Source organism: Ziziphus jujuba, chromosome 5 (genome assembly GCF_031755915.1).
Source record: "Ziziphus jujuba cultivar Dongzao chromosome 5, ASM3175591v1".
In the NCBI taxonomy this organism is placed as follows: domain Eukaryota; kingdom Viridiplantae; phylum Streptophyta; class Magnoliopsida; order Rosales; family Rhamnaceae; genus Ziziphus; species Ziziphus jujuba.
In genome coordinates, this window is record NC_083383.1 from 8,407,352 (window position 1) to 8,422,273 (window position 14,922).

The 14,922-nt window shown below is 34.3% G+C and overlaps 2 protein-coding genes across 8 annotated transcripts; one reads left to right on the plus strand and one right to left on the minus strand.

Moving 5' to 3' along the window:
• Positions 1-508: 508 nt before the first annotated feature.
• Positions 509-3,718, plus strand: LOC107420274 (uncharacterized). Of its 4 annotated transcripts, none has more exons than XM_016029192.4 (6): positions 509-697; positions 1,686-1,820; positions 1,978-2,154; positions 2,234-2,332; positions 2,412-2,657; positions 3,215-3,718. In XM_016029192.4, exons 2-6 carry the CDS (start codon positions 1,752-1,754, stop codon positions 3,512-3,514), a joined length of 891 nt encoding a protein of 296 aa, XP_015884678.1. In that variant the 5' UTR covers positions 509-697; positions 1,686-1,751; the 3' UTR covers positions 3,515-3,718. The 4 variants fall into 4 exon arrangements, with proteins under 4 accessions (XP_015884678.1, XP_015884680.1, XP_015884681.1 ...); XM_016029194.4 differs by having other exon boundaries at positions 1,740-1,820; XM_016029195.4 differs by having other exon boundaries at positions 510-697; positions 1,744-1,820.
• A 752-nt stretch (positions 3,719-4,470) lies between these two features.
• LOC107420272 (uncharacterized protein At1g01500) lies at positions 4,471-8,597 on the minus strand. 4 transcript variants are annotated; one of them, XM_016029188.3, is made up of 3 exons: positions 8,280-8,597; positions 6,574-7,382; positions 4,471-5,104 (listed from the first exon to the last, which is right to left on the minus strand). In XM_016029188.3, the coding sequence occupies exons 2-3, from the start codon at positions 7,282-7,284 to the stop codon at positions 4,871-4,873; spliced, it is 945 nt and encodes a 314-aa protein (XP_015884674.2). In that variant the 5' UTR covers positions 7,285-7,382; positions 8,280-8,597; the 3' UTR covers positions 4,471-4,870. The 4 variants fall into 4 exon arrangements, with proteins under 4 accessions (XP_015884674.2, XP_015884673.2, XP_015884676.2 ...); XM_016029187.4 differs by lacking the exon at positions 8,280-8,597 and adding an exon at positions 8,032-8,188; XM_016029190.4 differs by lacking the exon at positions 8,280-8,597 and adding an exon at positions 7,855-8,003.
• Between the last annotated feature and the right edge of the window lie 6,325 nt (positions 8,598-14,922).

Genomic DNA, 14,922 nt, shown 5'->3' on the forward strand with positions numbered 1-14,922 from the left:
AAGTCTTTATTTAAAGTCCTAATGAGGTGTAAAACCACGCCATTTTGTCCATTAAAATTTCTCTCTATTAAACAAAACAAGATCAGATCTCAATACCTGTAAATCGGATCCAAATTAGCATTTTGAAAATTGATATTTTACCTATTTTGTCCTCTTTTTTTTTTTTTTTTCCCCTTCCTTAATAACATGCAGCTCCATCCCACGTACGATAAAATGTTCCTTCAGTAACAGCATATGCCACGTGGTCAAGAATAATATTGCAAGGTTTAGAGTAAATCCTGAATTTGATTGAGAATCTTCTCTACTAGAACAACTCGTGTGGAGAAGTGGTAAAAAAGACAGTGGGCCCCCGGACTGGCATTTTAAAAGTGAAACGGAACACAGGAGGTGTTAGTGTTGCCGTACGGTCAGCGAAGCATTTAGCGGAGAGTAAGTGCTGATTAAAAAAATATAAATATATATCTGGAGCTGCCACAAACGGACAACGACAAGTCCAACTTCTGCGTGCTTTCACCTTTTTTTTTTTTTTTTTTTTTTTTTAAGTTTTTAATTGCTTTTGGCTTTCTGGGTCTCTCTCTTTGTTCTTGTTGTTGGGCGTTAAGATCATGACATTTTTGTGAACACAAAAGAGAGCCAGTCTTTCTCTCCTCTTGGAGGAGAAAACTTGGGGCTTCGACTTCAAACTCTCTTTCTTTGGGTATGTCCACTCTCTCTGCCTTTTAGCCTTTCTCTGCGTTTTCTCGTTATCTGTGTTAAATATAAAAATTTAGCCTTAATTTTTTATTTTTTATTTATATAGTTTTTATTTATTTATTTCACTTATGTTTCTGTTCATCTTTGTTGACGCTGTATGGGAATTTCTCTGTCTTTTTTTAAAAAAATTATTCCGGTATTTAATTTTTGAAATGCTACTTGACAGAACAAACAAGTAATTAGTATGAGCATCTTGAATCAATCTTTATGCTTTGTTGGGTTTCGATCCGCACCCCCATTTTGCTTTTTTTTCCCAAAAATCGTGGAAAGGAAGTTAAACTTGAAAAATGGGACACTTGACTGTGTGGCGGTTTTTGTCTCCTCTGGGCCTATGCACCGAACTGTCTTTCTAATAAGATTTATTTGTATTTAATTTATTTTCGGACTTTTGCCGAGGCTAACCCCAGTCAAGAAGGATCTTCAAGTCGACAATTCTCTTTGTAAATTATAAATTTTTCTCACAGCTACAAAAAGGAAAAAACAAACAAATAAAAACCATCTAGTTTTTCTAATTTTGACTTCCATTGTTCCTTTTTTTTTCTTTCTCTTTGGTTTGGATCATGGATGGATCATGTTTCAAAGGATGATATGAAATAAGGTTTGGGTGTCTGATATCTCAGTTATCTGTTTATTCAAGTATTGGGAGATTTTGGTTCCTGTAAGGAAGCATGAAGTTGTTTAGTAACAATTTATGTATGCAACTGAGTTTGGGACTTGCGAGAGAGATGTGTTTGGTTTCCTGCATGTTCAGTTTTTGATTTGCCATTGTGAGCCTTAGATAAATCTGGTTCCTACTCCTGAACTCCTAATTAAGATTTTGCATCGTCTATTCTTCTATGGATGGTTATCGAGTTATAGCTTATTATTCCTGATGTTTGAGTTGGAGTTGCTGTGGGTTCTTTTTCTCTTACCAATCCACTCACAAGCAGCAGCCTATTTGTCTTACATGAGTTGAGTGTTAGAGGTTGAATTGATTGTGGTGTCAGACAGAAATCACCATGTTTCGTATTTGGAGTAGCTCTCGTCATGATCAGGAGGATGATTCATTGCAGCAGGCCCAGAAAAAGGTAACAGTAATTGATAAATTTGTAATTCATTGGGACTGATTGCAAATATTTTATAGTATATATCTACTTTGCTTTTCTCTCTTTACCATACTTGCTACCCAATATAAATATCTACTTTAAATTATTTTCAATACTTATATCCTTAATTCTAATGCAGGTTAATGAACTCAGGGCTGCAACTGGACCACTTTCTGGACGTAGTTTGCAGTATTGTACAGATGCATGCTTGAAGAGATATTTGGAAGCTCGGAATTGGAACATGGAAAAATCAAAGAAAATGTTGGAAGAGTCTCTTAAATGGCGATCAACATATAAGCCTGAGGAGATACGTTGGGTAAAATGCTTCTCAATTAACAACCTTTCGATGTTTCTATCAAAGGCTCACTAACTATTTGATGCGTTTATGTTTTCAGCATGAAGTGGCAACGGAAGGTGAGACTGGAAAGCTCTATAGAGCAAATTTTCATGATAGAGAGGGGAGGTCTGTTCTTATACTGAGACCAGGAATGCAGGTAGATATTTTGATTAACTGATTTTGCAAATTTGAGCTTTATTGGTTGTTGGAAACTGACACTGCTAAAAATGTTGCAGAATACAGCATCAATTGACAATCAGATGCGTCATTTAGTGTATCTTATAGAGAATGCTATCCTTAACCTTCCAGATGATCAGGAGCAAATGGCCTGGTTGATAGACTTCACTGGATGGACATTGAGTACGAGTGTGCCAATCAGATCAGCTCGAGAAACTGTCAACATTTTGCAGAACCACTACCCTGAGAGGCTAGCCATAGCATTTCTCTACAATCCCCCACGAATTTTTGAAGCATTTTGGAAGGTTTTGGTTCTACTTTTTAACTTGAATATGCTACTTCATTGAATATTAGATGGACCATAAGAAGGGAAATATTTCAAGTCGTGCTAAATTACCACTCTTTACATGCTTTGAACAACACACAAACAAAAGTCTTAAAGAGGCGTGATAAGTAACTTATGTGTCTAAAGAGATGCACTGCAATAAAGTGGAACCTGATTCTTTTTTGGTAATAAGTGGAAACTCTGATTCAATCGTTTACTACTTGTGGAGGTCTGATATCAGATCTAATATGGTACATTTTGTGGAGATCTAGGGCTTTTATCACTACATGTTATTAATAGTGATGATGAGATCTGAAGGTAGAGCTACATGTCAATGTTCTTCATAGTTCTGTATCAATTAGCTTATCAAATGTTCCATAGAGCTTAGGAATATACTGTGCCAGCCTCCATGTTAAAGCAACCCTTGTTTCCAGAATCTAAATGACTGCCATACTCTTGAATAATGCCTGATTGTTTATTCTCAGGGATTATTTATTTTTATGCCGCAATATGATTTGCCTTTTTCTTTTTGTGTAGGTTGTGAAGTATTTCTTGGAAACCAAGACCTTCCATAAGGTTAAGTTTGTTTACCCTAATAATAACGCTAGCGTGGAGCTTATGAAACAATATTTTGATGAGGAGAATCTTCCAAAGGAGTTTGGAGGAAAAGCTATATTGAAGTATGACCATGAGGAGTTCTCCAGATTAATGGCTCAAGATGATGTGAAAACTTCTGCCTTGTGGGGGTCTGGTGAGAAGCTTCATCAAGCCACCAATGTGTATTCTGGTGCTGAGGTGGCTCCGGAACCTGCAAATCTTGCACTACCAGCCAGCTGAGTCACCACCATGCTCACCGTATTATCATCGTGGTCTAAGTAATTTTTTATGAACTGATAACCTTAATTTCTTCGTGATACTGATTAGTCCGAGCTGGACTAACTATAGGGAACATGATCTTCTTTTAACAAAGTTCTCAAATGTAACCCTGTAAACAAGAATCAAGGTCGGATTTAAGAAACTTTGGAAATTTCATTTCTAGTATGTCTGCAGGCTTTATATATTTACCTTTCCTGCAAACCATATAATATTGCAAATGTCCTTTTCTTTGTCCTATGGACTAAATGCAATAGAAACATTGGCAATGAAATGTTTAAAAACATATGCTGGCTGGTTGTGCGGGACTTGGACATGGCGGCTGATGGAGGAGGGTTCATTCAAATGATCACAAAACATTTCAGTGGTTACTGTAATTCCCATTATTTATTGCGCCAACTTATAGTAGTTCCTGAGGTGGTGGTTACTGAGGACGGCTTCTATAAGACTTTTTTGTTTTCCTATCTTCCTTTTCAATTTTATTTTTGGCAAATCCAAGAAGATGGGACGAATAACCCCATTTCTAAGAGCACTATTTTTTTTTTTTAATTTTAATTTTTTAACTTTAAAATAAATAAATAAATAATTATACTCACAATGCTTGTCGCTGTTCCATGCTAAAGAGCTACGGCGAACCAGAACATGAAATGATAATATCGTTCTGAATCCCGGACGTGAGACAGTTGATTAATCCAGAAAAGGAAAATGGTGGAGCAACTTTATGATACTCCAATAGTCCCGACTCACATAACATAAATGGGACGCACATTGTTGTGACTTGGTGCCAGGAGTATTTGTAAATTTTTCAAAAGATGGAGATAGTAGGGAAAAACATTGTCATTTGTCTGGCCGCTTCTTTCATGGTATTATTTCTTTTAGCCGAATAAAAAAGAAAGAAGAGACAGTAACAGTAACAGCAATAACAAAATCAAATCCAAATGCTTCTATAGAAACACACTTATTTACAGGCAATACAGGTTGAACAAAGCTTTAGATAAGCATAAACCTGAATCTGAGAGAACAACATGAAAGAGACTAAGATCAGTTCACTAAACCATATTCTTCGAAGACCTTCCTACACAAACACATTGCCTTACAAAGATCAAGTGGAAGAGGAAAAATTAATTAAAAAAAAAAAAGAAAAAAAAGAAAAGCACACGCAAACCAATATTGTAGGTGTCAGCTACACAAAAAGAGAAGCAGTCCAGCCAAAATGTGCAGTCAATATGCAAGTCAAAAACAAGGATGAAGTTAGCTGCGTTTGGATTTTGAGAACCAAGTGATCGTGTTTTTATTTGCAGTTTTGGATAAAATGAGTAATCACATTAGCCTCCTTTTAAATTTCCCTGTGGTTGCTTGGTATGTACGGACCAACAGACCGACTCCTACACCGATTCCCAGACAAATTCCAAGTCCAATCCCAACACCAACTCTTACCCCAGCATTGAACCATGAAAGTTCACCGTCTTCACCATCCATATATTCTGTTCTTCTCCAGTACATGTTCCCGTAGTCTTCCTCATTTTCTGGTTTGTAGTTTCTATATTCGGCAATCTGCAATCGGAAATCAAAGGATGGTGGCGTCAAGGTTCATGTCCAAAAGATCAAGCAGTGAAAGAAAGAATAAAAGTGGGAAGAATCATGAAGAGCTTATTGATAAATATTACTAGAAAATAAGGCAAATCAATCTCTCATGTCATGGGGCAATCCTTGGCACCAAATGCACCAGTTAGTCGAAAATCAGCATCGTGGGTGCTTTTTATCTACTTTGGCATTGTCCTTTTCGGAGTTCTATGACATATAGACAACTTCCTTCTTTCATACAATAAAACCAATTCATTTATTTACCCCTACTGAACTCGGACACATGAAAATATTTAAAAAACAGTTACTAAAATGGGAAGGGAAAAAATTTATTTAACAATGGTAGTTGTGACTGACCTAAAGAAACTGAGACCTATTATACTTGCATGAGACTCCTCTGAATTCAATAAAACAAGATTATGAAAAGAGCAGAACATTGAAAGACTAGCAGAATAAACGTCACGGGGATTTAGTAACTCCAATAATGGATTTGTCATGGCCATAACAGAAGTGCACTTGGTATGTATAGCATTGTCATGGCCATAACAGTAGAGCACTTGTTATGTATGGAAATTTGCATTCAGAAAAAGGCAGCAAGCAGAAGTTTGGCTTCCGGTTTGGAAATGTGCCTCAAAAACCGAGTTAAAGGAATTTAGCCCCATATATTACATCACCCTTTGTTTGGTTGAAATTTTCCATCGGGCGCTACCAGTATTCAGCTCAGACGGTACACAATATCACCCTTCCTCTTTGTAAGACCAAATAGACAGGGTTGCGTACCACCAATATAATAACCATAAGATAATGTGTTTGACAAGAAAAGATAGCCAAATAGGATGCATATTTGGCAAGGATCAAGATCAATAAATGCAGAATCTTAGGAAATACCCAACTGCCTTCAGGCACAGATAATAAATGGCTAATATACCTCAGATCGCAATAATGCAACAGCCCAGGAGAATGTGGACCCCACTATGACGACCCATCCACATCTACCTCTGACAGACAAGGGTGTTGAAAACAAACAGGTAAATGATTACCAGCCCTGGCTTGAAAACTGTGCCCTACCCATACCCTTATGACACATATAAGATGAAGATTCCTTTGCAACATCTCTCTTACCCAAAAAAAAGAATGAAGAGATTTTAAGTGATAGGAGACATGTTTGTGGACACGAGCACACGAGCAGTTATAAAAATAATTATTAAAAAAAAAATGGTCATTAAGGATCAATTCTCCACACAGAGTGTTACAGAGGGCAGGTTACTTATTGCTATTTCATTGATTGGAAACCAGTATGCAAAGGATTTTCCCCTTGAACAAGCAAGTGCCAATGAAAGATGGAAGCTGAAAGTAACTTGACAGCTCCTACGTTTCAGATGATGTGATATAAATTCACAGATTTAAAAATGCAATATCAAAGTTTTCCAGTATGGTACCTGCAGATCAAGTTCAGGAGACACATCTTTCTGGCATTCAGTGGTTTCATATTCAGGGATAGCATCCAACATGCCCTTCCTTGAGTGCTTCTTCCGGAAACTAAGTTGCAATGTCTTGGTTAAGATGATAGGTGTTCCTGAGAAGCAACCTGCAACATAAACCTCAATGGTTGGTGATGTTAATTCGGGGCCACCGATATGTTTTCCCTTCAAGAAACCTGTGCCAGCAGTGATCTCTGACTCACAATTCATGCTCCATTGCTTGACATTGTTTTTCGATTCCCCAATAAAACCATTACTATTAGACATCTGCAAAACACCTAAGAGAATAAGATCTTCTTTGTCAAACACGTCAAATTTCACACTCCCAGTTAACCTTATGCTGTCTGTGCTCACAAACGTGGCTTCATCAGAATTCTTATCTACACGATCCCTTCTAAGAAGTGATGAGACACCATCAGAGTAAATGCTACTTTTAGCACCATTTATTTCCAAAATGGTGTCAGGGCTTAGAGGAATATGGTTGAGAGTGAGAAACTCAGGGGTCGAATCATCAAATTTGAAATTACATATCCTCACATAGAAGACTCTCAAATCAAGCCAAGGTGATGATAATTTATTGCAGGGTACGTAAGGAGAATATCTAATAATCTGGAGACCTGGATCAGCCACTTCACCATTGTTTGGTGTTTCACAATTGCCTTCCATCATTCAGGAACTCAATCCTCACTGAAACCCTTCAATTTTGGTTTAAATGGTGATTTCATCAGGTAAACTACGCAAGCTGAACTTGGATTGGCATACCAAACCTGTTTTGAGAACAAAATCATTATTTTGCTATTGAGAGCAAAAAAGGAAAAAGGAATGGAATGATATAGTTTGCTTCTACTTTTTCAAAGAATGAGAATCACAGAAACCACATGATCAAACTCTAATCCATAAAAAAACAATGACAGGGTAAAATAAAGATTGCCATGCCACGTAATACAGTATTAAAAAGGAGCCCCAATTTGTAGGAACAGAAACCTTAGAATAAGGAAAAATTAAGACAAAATCTCAACTGAAAGGCAAGTAATCCAACTATGCAGGCAGACAAATAGGAACTCTAAAGAAAAGTACATGCACACTCAAATATCTGATCCAAGTGAAAGAAACACATCGAGACTAATAGAATTCATCGAGGATGAAAAAGGAAACAGAGTGAATGAATAACTAAACCAGATCGAATCAAACTTCAAGAAAAGCTGCCAAAGCCGAGAAACGGCGTCTATGGAAACTTACTAATGCCCACATAGAAATTCAGGGGGAAAAATAAAAAATTCGATTTGCACAGAAGATTAAGCTTGGAATTTTCATAAAGAAAGGCTCATAACAAATATAGAAGATAGAACATAAAAATCGAAACGTTAAGAAGAGGAGGAGAAACCCCCAAAAAAAAAAAAAAAAAAAAAAACCCACCACCAGAGTTGGAAGCTTAAACGCAAAAAAGAGTACACATCTCCATCTTCGTTTAGCTCAGTTTTAAAGAAAAATAATTTCTCAAAAATAATAAGGGATTTTTTTCCAATTAAAAAAAAAGAAAAAAAGTGAAAGAACTCCCATATCTAAACAAAACTGCCGGCAATAGCTCATAATAAAGCACACGTCACACAACCAGCCAAATCTCTCACTGTCTCTCTCCCTCAGAATGATACAGAGCCACTTACCAAGGAATTCTTCCATCCACAAATCTCAACTTATAAACTTTTAATCAAATTCTTTTAGGAAGTGACTTCGCTTATCGCTTTCGACCGGCCAAGGTTTGAGCTTTGGATACCATACATTCAAAATTAGTGGCCAGCAGTATTAGAACTAACCCCACTCGAAAAAACAACACTCTCCGTCCGAAAAAAAGATTATTATTATTATTTTTTTTCAATTCTTCGGAAAAAAAAAAAGAATTAGAAGTCGGGGATAATCTGAAGTTGTCGAAAACAAATTGTCGGAAAGAGAAAGAATTGATGGGTGCTTATAAATCAAGTATACAGGTATTCGTTGACGTGCGTGAAGATGGATATATACTCTTCGACGAAATGGGCACCTGTCTCACCTTCATATGATCTTATCCACTTTGCAGGCAAAGAATTTGCATTCACGAGGCCCTTGTCTGAAAGGGATGGGCAGGCAATCTCGGATATTAACGGCTGTTTTTTCTCTTTCTTATTTTTAAAATAATAATAATTAATTATATCCTAAGTAAAATTGGGATTAAAAAAAAAAAAAAAAAAAAAAAGGGGTTTATTCCAAAAGGTCGGTAAAATCCCCCTTTTTTTTTTCTTTGTTTTTTTGGCTTTTTTGTTGGGGTGGGGACATGGATGGTAGAAAGCCTTATATGATTGAAGCAATAAACGGAAAATTCTCGAAAATCTTACAGGAAAAAGAGTGGATAATTCAAAGAAAAATTGAATTATCTAAATTTTAATCATACGGCCATAAAGTGCCAATGAAGGTAAGCTGGTAAATGAGCAGATCCAATCCGCTAAGCTTTTGGATCCAAACTCAGTCGAGCTTCGTAACCAGCCAACCCAATTCTTGATGAGATGGGCTTTCTTGCTAAATATGGCCCGGAAGAGAGAGTATTGGTCCATAAACCCTCCATTTAAGTCAGTTTCATTTTCAGTCTCTGGCCTAATTGAAAGCTTGCTGAAATCCACCTTCCCCTTTGCGGCCCGGTCACAATCATATACCGACACTCTGGTTTTTTTTATTTATTTTTTATTTTTTAATTTTAATTTCTGGATATATGACTATTTGGATTATAAGTAAAATTAGTAAAATTTTAAATCTTTTTAAAAAAATAATTATTTATTTTTATTTTAATATTTATTTTAAGACGAAAAAATATAAACCTAATGAATTAGATACCTACTTATATGGAAAAAAATATGTGAAAAAAATTATTCTGAAATATGTCATTTTAAATATCCAATAAAAGTGATTATATAATTTTTTAAATATATATTTTTTTAATTTATTTACAATATCAAATTTAATTATTTATAAATTCTAAATTTCTTATTAATTATCAAATATAACAATATAAATTTTCAAATAACAAAATTTTTAAAAAACTAAATATCAGAAATTATTCACCCTCCACACCTTGATACATTCCAACTATTTATTAGTTTTCACCATCATATTTCTATAAAAGCTCATTGTCCGTTGGCTTCGACCAATGCGCTCTCAATCTCATCAGTTTTACATTACTTTTAGTTTGCTTCCTCCTACGGTCATCCCCTTCATTCCTTGGATATGAAATGCAAAGAATTTCCACCATTTTGCATGGCAAGAGTTAGTTGAAGAGTGGCAATAATGATTGGAGTACTAATTTTAAGAACTTTTAGCACTCAAACAAATACTATATTTGAATTGATAGAATATAATAGAAAAGAGAGGAAAATATTTAAATCTCTTTATTTGATGGTTAAAATGAAATGGAAATAAAAGAAAACCGAATGTATTATTATTATTTTTTTAATCGGTTGTATTTTTTTTTTTCAAAATTAACAGAAAACAAATGAAAAATAATATATTTTAGTGAATTTTTTTAATATCCTAATATTACCCCCATTTTTACTAATATGTTTATTGGCTTCCATATTCTTTTCTTTTCTTTCTTATATTAAGCATCAAAATAATACAAATCATTTCCTTTCGTTTCCTCATTAAAATTATCATTTTTTTAATTAACTCCCTTCAATTCAAATGTAACGAAAGAAAAATGGATATGAGTGTTATTTGCCATGGCTTGTAAAAATGTTACTTTTGGCTTTTAAAATTTAAAAGCACTTTATGTATGTAATTTGGATAATTTTATGAGGGTGGATTAATGGTAGGAAGCCGACTCAACCCATCATACCTGTTTGCAAGAGTTACGAGTTCGAGTTTTGGCAAGCTCTATTTGAGTTTTGGTGTGAGTTTCACATGCTGAGCATTGTAAGATAGAACGATATGGATATCCGTATAGTGGTGGACTGGGCAGCTTATAGATTTCTACATGGTTATAAAACTACAACTGCTAATGGTTCATAATTTTTTAAAATCTGGACCAATGATATTTATAAAGAGGTCTATTTTTTTTATTAAAAAAAAATTCTAATCTAACCAAAACCAATAAAAATGTTATTTTAGAAAACTTTTTTTTTTTTTTTGTTTGGGTAAGAATGTTATTTTAGAATTTTTTTTTTTTTTGGCTAAAAGTTATTTTAGAAATTTTTTTTTTGGCTAAAAAGTTATTTTAGAAAACTTATGAGTAAAACAAAAGTATCATTAAATGGACTTTCGCCAAAAAAAAAAAGGTATCATTTAATGGACGAACATGCTATACCCGTACGAACCTTTTTTTATTTTTTTTATTTGTACATATTACGAGGGGGTGATAAAAGGTGGATGAAAGTCTTCGTGGTAGAGTTTGACCCCAATTTTGTCGTTTGACCACCCTTGATGGTGGGCCGCCACAAGTTAATATCCCGGTAAAAGGTACTACGTGGCGGCTTGATAGCACCTCTTCAACAAAATACCTCCTTTCTGCTCAGAGACCCAGCCACAAAGAATTGTGACTTCGAATAAGGAAATTTCCGTGGATATGAATATCATATGAAATGAATGGTCCTGATGATCCCGGTCAACTGGGATAATTCATATACAACAAGGATGATATTGTCGTGCTCGAGTTGGGACCCAATGCATTTCGCCGCCTAAGGCCTCCAATAGTTTCCAGAGCTCGCTTACCCCTTAAAAAGGGTTATTATAATATTAATTTTATGAGTTTGCACTCCATATTGCTCCAGAATCATATGATATATGAAAGAACATAATATCTTAAACTTTCGGCTCCATAATGAAATTTCAATGCCTTTCGAGAGACGCAAATTGCTTTTAAGCAAAAGACTTCAGTGCTATATCATGTAATCCTACACTATATTATAAGGAAATATAATACAACAACAGCGATTTAAATATTTTCCTTTAACTTCCATAAAATAATAATAAATAAATAAATTTACCTTAACACTCATTTATATACATAAGTTGGTATCGGTTAATGGGCTCACGACTTCATATTGTTTCTCCAATTATGAGATATTGAGAACACGTTTTATGAATTTTTTGATTTGTAAAATAATTACAGAAATTACTGCAGACTAGTAGTGCGGGACAAATTATCAGTTGGACACAAAAGAAAAGGTACTAAAAGATATACAGATGGAGATGTTACTATATATTGCTGTCATTTCTTATATATTTATTTATTATTTTTTTAACTAATGAAAAAAAGAAAAAAAAGCAAAAAAGCACCGTATATCGTTTTCAAGTTACCAAGTTATTAGCAAACCAACAAAAAAAGTAAAAACAATTATTACCAAAAAATAAGAAGAAGAAAAGGTCACCACTGGTCACCACTTATCAAGTAAGTTGGTTAAATAATTAAGGCAAAGTATTACATTCCAGAGTAATCTTGAAGTCTTGTTTATAGATTCGCTCATGGTGAACTCTTGATAATAGACCGTTAAGAAACTTATTCAATTAACATCAACGAGCCATGAGAGGTTATGATTAGTCATATACAACTATTTCTATAATTTTTCTCTGAATTGAAAAAAAAAAACTCTGGAATTTTTTTCAAACAGCGTTTTATTTTATTTATGTTAGAATATTTTCCATGACCTAATAATTATCCAGCCAACGTCAAATCCAAATTAGTGATTCCAACATTCCCACCTACCATCGAAGTATACAAACAAATTAACAGAGTTTGTATGTCGCTTTTTACCAAAAAAACCAAAAAAGAAAAAAGAAAAAAGAAAAAGGAAAAAAAAAAAGAGTTTGCTTGTTGCTAGTGGAATAAATTTTTGGCTTGCAATTGGCAAACAATTATTTTAAAGGGACAATCTTAAAATCCTCAAATAATATTAAATTTATTTCAAGGTCAAGGGAGAACGGCTAAGTTTTTATCCAAACCAACAGTTTAGAGATATTTGTATTTTAGGAGCTTTTAGATCATCAACCTTGAGGATAACAATAACAATTAATGGTTTAGTTATAGCTTACAAAATTAATATGTTCCTATGTTATTAATTTAATTACCGGTTAGTAAATAAACTAAATAAATTACCTATGCAATTATCCTACCAGACATGTTAATATACAAAGTATACATTTAACTTTGGTTGGAAGAAATGTAAATGATTGGTCAAGTGGACGACCTTAAATCTCAGTTTCGTCCATTCTTTATAATCGATTTTTCAACAAGATTTATGCTTCTAGATTTCCACGTGATAGGAAGTCCGACTAACAACTCTAGTTCGAAGAGATTAATCATGGTACGAGAACATAATTCTAAACAAAAACTAGATAATTTAAAGTAATATAGTCATATGTTTCTCAAAAATACGATTTATTCTTTTCATACAATGATTTTCTTTTTCCCTCATAAATAATTTATAAGTTGCAAACCTGATCAACGAATTTTTTTTAATTTTTTTTTATTTGGAAGAACAAATAATCCTGCGTTAAAGTAAAGCAGACTCTCCATGGATTTCCATGGTCACGTAACACGTTCTTTTTAAACTTTCTAAATCAACATCCTCATTCTTACATTAATTAAAAAAAAATTTATTTATTTTGTTTTAACTTTTTTGTCTTTTCATTTTTTAAATCTATTCCTGGCCAAGATAATAACTCAAACAAGAAAATCAAGTTCCACAGAAATCAATAGTGGGGGTGTGTCTCGTGTGTGTCCGCCCACAGAATTGGATGGAGGGTTGGGGGTTTTATTTATCAAAAATTCAAAAGGCTAAAAGCGTCTAATCCACCAATCCGTACAGAGCTCAAAACGACTCGAAACACGGGAAACGACACAAAGTGGTCAGACACTGAGACACTGAGTCTGACTGACTCGTACGCTTCAACAATTTTATTTTATTTTTTTGATAAAACGCTTCAGCAATCTTATACCCACGTAAAAGACGAAGAAAAAAAGCCCATTTGACCCATTTTTAATTTTTTTATTTATTTTTTATTTTGGGGTGTAAACGCAACCATGGTTAGCCTTAGCTAACCTCCAGTCCATTTTTCGCCAGAGGCTCCAATATTTTCTCCACCTTGCCTTTCGACCTCATTTCCTTCTCTTCCCCTTCGTTTTCTTCTTCCGTAACAAGTAAAAAAGCATAGGATATAAGGAAACACGTGAAAAGAAAAGGAAGAGAGATAATTTACGATTGATTTTGAGCTTTCAAAGGAATTGTTATTTATTATTATTGGATATACAGAAGTCTCTTTTCCAACTGGGTAGGTCGACTTTGATTTGAGAGGAAGAGAGAGAGGACCTTTAATGGCGTTTTCCTAAATACTAAAGAGTACTATAAATGCTTTCAAAAGAGAGGCAAAAGTGATTAAACAACTTGGTTTTTATGGCTGTGAGTTTTATTGCTTCTTGTTATATATAATATTGGGTATATGTTGGTGGGAAAGTGAACTATCAGAAAGCTTGGTTTGTATCGGATTGAGGAAGATATATAAGAGACATGGGTAAGAAAAAGCCTCAGAAAACAAAGGAACTTTCAGTAGCAATAGCTGAAGCTTCATCAACAGGAGATGAAACACAGCAGCCTCAGACACCTAGAAAGAGAGGAAGGCCTCGGAAAATCATTGACAAAACTGAAAGTGATGAGAAAAAGGAAGTGGATCAACATCCACAAATAGAACACACGCCAGAATCAGCAAAATCAGAAATTGATACAGAGAGTCCGTCAAAGAAAGTTAAAATCAGCATCAGTAATGAGGGAAACCAAGAAGAAGACAAAAAAGTAGAAGTAGAAGAAAACTTAGATAAGACGATAAAGGTAAATGAAGAAGGATCATCAGCAGCATCCACAAGATGTGCTCAAAAGGAAGATAGTCAGTTATCCAAAGAACCTCCAAGGAGGAGAGCTAGGAGAAAAAGCAAACCCAGAAAGAGTAGCTAATTGATTTAGCAGAGTCATGGTAAATTTTTTTTTTTTTCTCATCTCTTGCTGTGTTATTATATCTGGCAAATTATTTAGGGAATATATAGATAAAAGGAAGATCAAAGTAATCCTTTCTTTTTGTTTCTTCTTCTTGTATCTTGTGGGTTTTCCGTTATTGGCTTCTTTCTCCCTTTTTTAATTTTTTTTTTTTCCTCCAAAAGAAAAGAGTACATGAATATAGTGATAAAAAGCAGGCTAGATTTATCAATCTTAGTATTTGCTTTCCATTAATAATCTGATTTATGATTATGATCATGATCAGCTTTTAGAATCTCAAAATCATTCTTTGTGTATTAAC

What these genes read in the sequence shown, in the direction of transcription:
- LOC107420274 (XM_016029192.4), top strand. Translation starts at nt 1,752, where the DNA reads ATGTTTCGTATTTGGAGTAGCTCTCGTCATGATCAGGAGGATGATTCA. An exon ending in TGCAGCAGGCCCAGAAAAAG is followed by an intron (nt 1,821 to 1,977) that starts GTAACAGTAATT and finishes ATTCTAATGCAG; the next exon opens with GTTAATGAACTCAGGGCTGC. An exon ending in TTTTTGAAGCATTTTGGAAG is followed by an intron (nt 2,658 to 3,214) that starts GTTTTGGTTCTA and finishes CTTTTTGTGTAG; the next exon opens with GTTGTGAAGTATTTCTTGGA.
- LOC107420272 (XM_016029188.3), bottom strand. Translation starts at nt 7,284, where the DNA reads ATGATGGAAGGCAATTGTGAAACACCAAACAATGGTGAAGTGGCTGAT. An exon ending in CTCCTGAACTTGATCTGCAG is followed by an intron (nt 5,105 to 6,573) that starts GTACCATACTGG and finishes TTCCGATTGCAG; the next exon opens with ATTGCCGAATATAGAAACTA.